At 40.9% G+C, this 8,254-nt stretch overlaps 1 protein-coding gene across 1 annotated transcript; it reads right to left on the bottom strand.

Annotated features, from left to right (window-relative positions):
* Nucleotides 1–4,136: 4,136 nt before the first annotated feature.
* LOC121281380 (40S ribosomal protein S29-like) lies at nucleotides 4,137–4,307 on the bottom strand. Its single transcript, XM_041194324.1, has one exon. It carries the CDS (start codon nucleotides 4,305–4,307, stop codon nucleotides 4,137–4,139), a length of 171 nt encoding a protein of 56 aa, XP_041050258.1.
* Between the last annotated feature and the right edge of the window lie 3,947 nt (nucleotides 4,308–8,254).

Below are 8,254 nucleotides of genomic sequence, written 5' to 3'. Positions count from 1 at the left end.
AACTTCCACACAGATCAGGAAACCAGTTGAAAGTCTGAACTTGTCCTGACCTGTGTAAATATTGTAATGTCATGAGATAAATATCCTTGTAAATACAAAATGTACAGAAAAGTTAAAGGGGGAGGAATGTAGTAATTATAGTTCTGATAAACGTAGCACTTTGGCTTTTAAAGAATAATCCTGTGTTGTAAGATCACATGATCTGTGTAAACCATCGAGTTAGCAGTGCAGGGAACCTCTTGGAGAGAATTCTTCTTTAGCTATAGAGTTAGATGCACATATGTAGTTGCTGCTGATGTCTTGTAAATAAAATTCAATGTTTCCACCAAGAAAAGTTGCCTGAAAAATCAACTCTATAACAGACCATAAGGTGACCAAATCTGTGAGCCAAAGAGGATGACAAGAGGTTACAGCACACTTTAATGCCACCAACACTGCTGGAATACCTGGCCACAGAGCTGGAAGAAATTCAGTTACTTCACCAGGAGAAGATAAGCTTCAGTGTCACATTTTATATGTGCTTCATACTATTATAATCTGTGATCTCCAAACCAAGAATTTCTCCATATCTTCCTGTAAATTTTCATTGCAAATGTACAAAATTGACAGGCAGGAAAACACCAGCTGGCCCATCATGTCTGCCCCAACCCAATGAACACTTACCACCAAGTATCTTCACTGGCACTCCCCTATTCTTCACAAGTAAGGCCAGAACAACATCAACCAGCAGTGGAATAGTGACCTGCTGAAATCCCAAGATGGAGCCTTACAAAGGTCAAGAGCCACAGTAACTGCAGTACTTAGCTGCGAGCCATCTACTCAGCTCCCACCAGAGGAATAGGCAAGTGGAGCTATTCTCCAGTTACAGGAGGGAATAACACGGATACTACTTTGGGACACACTTCTGTGTTTGTTTTTTTTTGCTACAGTACTTGCAATATGCAGTTTCATTTTGAAGTTTGAGATTAAGGTAAACTATTGGGGACTGAATAAGGTAGTTCTCATCATGTTGTGGCTATGGCTTGATTCCAGGGCATGTCACAGCTGGTGGGAGGAGAGGAACTGGAAGATCTGGTGTGGGTGGTGGTGTTTAGGAGAATGTTTCCTCAAACAAAGGCCAATGAAATCTTTGAAAGTGGGAGGACAAGTTGAAAAGACTATAATAAAGCATATGACATCTTTCGATTTATTAATAGAGGCTTAATTGTACAAAAGCAAAAAAGTTAAGCTAAACCTTTATGAATCACTGGTTAAGCCTCAGCTGAAGGAATGTGCTTTGGGCACCACAGTTTAGAAAGAATATTAAAACATTAGAGGGTGTACAGAAGAGATTTACTAGAATGGTACCAGGTATGAGGGGCTTCAATAATTATTTATTTATTCACTCACGGGAAGTGGGCAATTGTTCCCCATCCCTAATTGACCTTGGGAAGGTGCTGATGAGCTGCCTTCTTGAACCGCTGTAGTCCAAGTGATGTAGATACGCCCACTAAAGTTGCCAACTCTCCAGGATTGGCCAGGAATCTCAAGAATTGAAGATCAATCTCCAGGACAATGCTGTGTGCAACCCTAGAGAAAAATCATCTGGATATCAAAAAATATTTTTCTTCTTGTCATTTTCTTTGAACATTTCTCTTTACCGGATATAAAAATAATGAAAATGGGAAAAAAGGCTGTTTGGCTTACAGTCAAGCATTATCCAATTGGGTATGAGTCTTTTTTCTTTCTAATTGGTGTAGAAAGGCAATGCATCACAAGATGGATATGTTGGCCAACTAATGGTTGGAGTATGTTATGATACAGCAGTTGGTAAAGGCTGAGATATTTAAATCCCAGAGGGAAACTTGAACAACTGTCATAACCTATATTTTCAATTGGTATGTTTGAGATGCAGCTCTGAATTCAGGAATAAAACCACCAAGACTCAAGAGGTTTTTTATGTAAAACTAAATTAAACATTTATTAATTTAACAACAAATTAAACACATGCACATGTCTACAAATTACTACCATAATAACATTTAAACAAATCCCCAAATTAATCACTTCCAGGTAAATCTTCACCAAGGCAACAATAACCCATAGACTTTAACCAGGCACCAGGCAAAGCACGTTTGATCTTACGAATTCAAAATGAGGTTCATTTCAATTTGGTTCCTTTTCAAAAACAGTTGTAGGCTTACATGCTGATTAAACTTTAAATGCCTCTGACTTACACACACAAACTCCTTTCTGTTTATACCTAGCTTCCCCTTTGAATGTAAATTTTCCATTTTATCAATAGGTTTTTTAATTTTACCTCTCCTAACAATAATCCTTTCATTCCACTAATGTTATTAGTAATATAAGCACATTGCTTGACATCTCCCAGCTAGGTGCAAGATTTTATCCATTTTTGAATGGTTATTCAACAAATGCAAATTTATACTTTACCTTCTATTCCTTATGTTTATCTAATTAACATCTCAAGCTACTATGCATCAAAGCACTCAGACTAGCTGGCTTTAATCCAATTAAGACACACACATAGACACAGACCCTACAACAAGTCCAAGGCTTGGCCTAAATAGCCAAGTGGTTATGGTACTGGGCTTGTAACCTCAAGAGTTCAAATCTCACCATAGCAAATTATGAAACAATGTAACTTCATCTGAATAGGAACAGATGGAAACGTGTTTGTACTCAAAAGAGTTACAAGTCCAATTTAAAAATAATTTCCAATAACATTATAGGCATTAATATCTCTTCATGACAAATATGGGGACAAGTTATGTGATGAAACCTCCAGGAATAGATGTAATCACAGTTGGCAACTCTAACATCCAGATTGCTGTTAAGAAGGGAGTTCCAGGATTTTGATCCAGTGACAGTGAAGGAACGGTGATATATTTCCAAGTCAGGATGGTGTGTGGCTTGGAGAGGAGCTTCCAGGTGGTGATGTTCCCATGTATCTGTCATCCTTGTCCTTCTAGGTGTTAGAGGCTGTAGGTTTGGAAAGTGCTGCCAAAGGAGCCTTGGTGAGTTGCTACAGTGCATCTTCTAGATGGTAAACACTGTTGCCACTGTGCGTTGATGGTGCAGGGACTGAATATTTAATGTGGTGATGGGGAATCAATCAAGCGGGCTGCTTTATCCTGGATGGTGTCAAGCTTGGTGAGTGTTGTTGGAGCTACACTCATCCAGGCAAGTGGGGAGTATTCCATTACAATCCTGATTTGCGCCTTGCAGATGGTGGACAAGATTTAGAGACTCAAGAGGTGAGTTACTTGCTGCAGGATTCCTAGTCTTAGACCTACTGTTGTAGCCACAGCATTTATATGGCTAGTCCAGTTCCGTTTCTGGTTAATGGTAATCCCCAGGATATTGGTAGTTGGGGAATTAAGTGATGGTAATGGTATTGAATGTAAAATGTAGATGGTTAGATTCTCTCTTGTTGGAGATGGTCATTGCCTGGCACTTGTGTGACATGAATGTTACTTGCCACATACCAGCCTGTTGTTCTGGTCTTGCAGTATATGGACATGGATTGCTTCAGTCTCTGAGAAGTTGCAAATGATGCTGAACATTGTGCAATCATCAGCGAACATCCCCACTTCTAACCTTGTGATGGAGAGAAGGTCATTGATGAAGCAGCTGAAGATGGCTGGGCCTGAGACACTACCCTGAGGAACTTTTGCAGTGATGTTCAGGACCGAGATGTTTGACCTCCACCAACCACAACCTTTTCTTCCTTTGTTAGATATGACAATGCCCAATGGAGAGTTTTCCCCTGATTCCCATTGGCTTTAATTTTGCTAGAACTCCTTGATGCCACACTCGGTCAAATGCTGTCATGGGCAGTCACTTTCACCTCACCTCTGGAGTTCAGCTCCTTTGTCCATGTTTGAACCAGGTCTATAATGAGAATAAGAGCTGTGGCCCTGGCAGAACCCAAACTGGTCAGTGAGTAGGTTATTGCTGACCAGGTGCTGCTTGATAGCATTGTTTTTTGTTTTCAAAGGACAATTTGATTTTATTTACAAAAATGGAGCATCACAAGTTTGCTTCTTCCAGGTGAAGACAGTAGAAATTTGTTCAACACATGCTGCGTTTCCATTTCACACTACATTGGAATGCATTCTTTCTCCTTTTCTCATTTAGTCCAGCTTGACGAAGCTGATATCTTTAGCGTATTGTCTAAAGCACTGGCGGCACATATTGAGGCCATATTTCTGGATCAGGCCGTGTCGGTTCACACAGACTCGGCATGAGCGGGAACTCTGGCCGAATTTCCTAGGGTGGGACCAGTAAAGCTGCTGATGACCCATGGTGGCCAGTCACAGATTGTTGATGACCTCTTCCATCACTAGACTGATGAGGCAGTAATTAGCTGGGTTGGATTTGTCCTGCTTTTTGTGGACAGGGCATACCTGAGCAATTCTCCCCATCGCCGGGTAGATGCTACTGCTGTAGCTGTGCTGGAAGTGCTTGGCTAGGGCTGCAGCTAGTTCTGGAGCACAAGTCTTCAGCATTATTGCCAGAATATTGTCAGGACCTGTAGCCTTTGCAGTATCCAGTGCTTTCAGCCTTTTCTTGATATTATGTGGAGTGAATCAAATTGGCTGAAGACTGGCATCTGTGATGCTGGCGGCCTCAGGAGGAGCCCGAGATAAATCATCCACCCGGCTCTTCAGGATGAAGATGGTTGCAAATGCTTCAGCCTTGTCTTTTGCACTGAAGTGTTCGGCTCCCCCATCATTGAGGATGGGGATATTTGTGGAGCTTCCTCCTCCAGTTAGTTGTTTAATTATTCACCGCCATTCACAACTGGATGTAGCACGGCTCAATACTGATCCATTGGTTGTGGGGTCTCTAGCTCTATCTATCACTTGCTGCTTCTGTTGTTTGACATGTGAGTAGTCCTGTGTTGTGGCTTCACCAGGTTGACACCTTATTTTTATGAATGCCTGCTGGTCATCCTGCACTGTTCATTGAACCAGGGTTGATCCCCAACTTGATGGTAGGGTATGGGGATATGCCGGGTCATGAAATTACAGATTGTGTTTGAGTACAATTCTGCTGCTGCTGATGGTCCACAGTGCCCCATGGATGCCCAGTCTTGAGTTGCTAGATCTGTTCAAAATCTATCCCATTTAGCACGGTGGTAGTGTCACACAACATGATGGAGGGTATCCTCAATGTGAAGAGGGACATTGTCTCCACAAGGATTGTGCGGTTATCAGTATCTATCAATAGTGTCTCAGACAAGTGTATCTGTGACAGGTAGATTAATGAGGATGAGGTCAGGCAGTTTTTTCCCTCTTGTTGGTTCCATCACTAGTTGCTGTAGACCCAGTCTAGCAGCTATGTTCTTTAGGACTCGGCCTCTGCCTGGTCGGTTAGACTAACTTTTCATTCCAGATTTTATTAAGTGAATTTAAATTCCACCAGCTTTTGCTCTTTTCTCTTCCACTTTTCTCTTCCAGCGACAATCTGTAGTTCCTGTATGCAGATAGAAAGTTGTGAGGCAGAGTAGAGCAGTAAGGAAGCAAACCCTTTAACATAATTAGGTTTTTAATCCTTTTAATTTTGAACTACACCCCTGGGGCAGGTCCTTGTCCACTCAGGTTTTTTTCAAGTAGAACCACCAGATTGATTGGCATTCCATTTGATTTCTTTCAATATCTTTGATATAGTAAAATTAAAAACATCTCCAGCTGGGTTCGCCTGTTGCTATGGTGATGTGTTCTTCTGCGTAGTAGTTAATTAGGTGGAACTTAATAGGCCCTTGCATTTCAGACTGTCTGGAGCCAATTGCTGATTCCTTTTATTCGTAAACATCTGCAATTATATAAAAATCTACCAAGAAACAATTTCATCCCATTTACAATTATAAATACATTTTATTTCTATTTAATTTTTCTAGCATTTACTCTATTTCACATTTATTTATTTTTAACCAACAATTGTTATTCTCAGCACCTAAAATCACCATAATAATGCCACCAGAAACAGGTCTTTCAGCCCAACTGGTCTATGCTGCTGTTTATGCTCGACATGAACAATCTCCCGTCCCTCTTCATTGACCCCAATCAGCATAATTTTCTACTCCTTCCTCCATCACATTTATCTAACTGCCCCTCAAATCATATGTTTTATTCATCTCAGTAATCCTAGCGGCAGCACATTCTAATTCTTATCAGTCTTTGGGTAAAGAAATTTCCCTTGAGAAAAGAGCCCCAGCCTGTCCAGTCATTCCTGGTAGTTATAACCCTTCAGTTCAGTTATCATCCTTGCAAATCTTTATTTTGCAACTTCTCCAGTACCTCTATAGGCTATTATTAATAAGGAGATCAGAAATGTGCTCGGTACTCCCAAGTGTGGTCTAATGAAGATTCTATACAAGTTACAACATGCCTTCTCCGCTTTTCAATTCTATCCCTCTCAAAATGAACGTTAACGTTTGCTTTGCTTTTTATAGCAAGGTGCTGATCCACCAGGTCCATCTACTTCAAGGGCTGCTTGGACCTCAGAGACCCTGCTCAAAAGGTGGAAGAAATGATAACCACATTTCCTCAGCAAATGACCTTAACACCATCCTCGGAAAAGCACTGACTATAATAAGATCATGGAAAATCTACTCAAATCCAATTGCTGTTCTGCCTTTGAGACTGTGACACCATTGAAGTTAAATTCCAAAATCTGGATTTTGCAAAAGCGTGAATGTTTGGGTGGTTAGACTATTTAATGTAAAATGGCAACTTTGGTGTTACTTTGAGGGAATTCAATGTTTGTATTTTTTTTTGCAAGTTAGATATGGGTGCTAAATATTGCTGTTTTGAGGCAGGGGCACAGCATTCAGGCCCAACCAAATCGTGCCTACACTTAGGTGAAATACAGCAGCAACATTCGAGTAAAGTTTATATTTTGGCCAAATTAGCAGTCAGACACCAGAAGAGCAGTGAAGATAAAAGCAACATACTGCGGATGCTGGAAATCTGAAACAAAAACAAAAAATGATGGAAAAACTCAGCAGGCCTGACAGCATCTGTGGAGAGAAAGACAGAGTTAATGTTTCGAGTCCATATGACTCTTCTTCAGAGCTGAAAGGAAGTAGAAATGTGGTGAAATATATACTGTTTAAGCGGGGTGGAACAGGTGAAGCTGGATAGAAGGCCAGTGATAGGTGGAGGCAAAGGAGAGATTGCGAAACATGTCATAAACAAAAGGTCAAAGGGTTGTTAATAGTGGGGGTTCTGGCTAAAGGAGGTGCTAATGTGCTAACGGTGACATTAAAAATGGAAAGCAGAATGTGATAATGGCTGGACCAGGGTAAGCACTCTGGAAAGTGACAGATGGCCCTAGTGGGGGTGGGGTGGGGGTGGTGGGAAAAAAGATTGAAAAGGCTAAAAGCTGGGGATAAAACAATTAATAAAGTGGAAATAAATGTATTTCCAATATCACAAACTGCTTTCCACTCTTACTGTCACCATTAGCACCTTCTTTAGCCAGGACCACCACTATTAACAATCCTTTGACCTTTTGTTTATGACATCATTCACAACCTCTCCTTTGCCTCCACCTAACACTGGCCTTCTATCCAGCCCCACCTTTTCTGCCCCCCTTAAACAGTATAAATTTCACCACATTCCTACTTCCCTTCAGCTCTGAAGAAGAGTCATATGGACTCGAAACGTTAACTCTGTCTTTCTCTCCAGAGATGCTGTCAGACCTGCTGAGTTTTTCTGGCATTTTTTGTTTTTGTGTGTGAGAAGAGCAGTGAAGCCTAGCTTTTAAAACACAAGCTACAAGGGAGATCCACCAGATGAGACAATGGGAATAATGGCAAGAGGATAACACTAGCAGATGTGGAATGAAGCTCTAAATGTTTCATCCTGTGTATCTGAAATTTTTCAACAATTTGTACGTTGGTGTGATTGGGAGGGAGCAGCATTTAAAACAAAGAAGTGACTTGAATTACTAACACAATTTCATATAAGTCCTTTACTATAACATCAACCTTTGGTCAAAAGAACACCAGGTTATTTTTGTTTTGGTTTTTGTTCTAGGTTTCCAGCATCTGCAGTATTTTGCTTTTACCAGATTATCTGTCATTATCACATTGCTTGGGGAGCTTGCTATTCACATTGACTGCCATCTTCCCTACATTACAACAGTCACTACACTTTGAGAGGTAATTAATTGGCTGTAAAGTGCCTTGGGATGCCCTGAGGTTGTGAAAGGGTCGTAGAATTATATACAGCACAGAAGGAAG

The sequence above is a fragment of the Carcharodon carcharias genome, chromosome 8 (assembly GCF_017639515.1).
Source record: "Carcharodon carcharias isolate sCarCar2 chromosome 8, sCarCar2.pri, whole genome shotgun sequence".
NCBI lineage: Eukaryota > Metazoa > Chordata > Chondrichthyes > Lamniformes > Lamnidae > Carcharodon > Carcharodon carcharias.
Note: the sequence above shows the minus strand (reverse complement) of the source record. Positions and strands in the feature narration are given on the sequence as shown.

Excerpts from the sequence above, each read along its gene's own strand:
- LOC121281380 (XM_041194324.1), bottom strand. The coding sequence starts at position 4,307 with ATGGGTCATCAGCAGCTTTACTGGTCCCACCCTAGGAAATTCGGCCAG.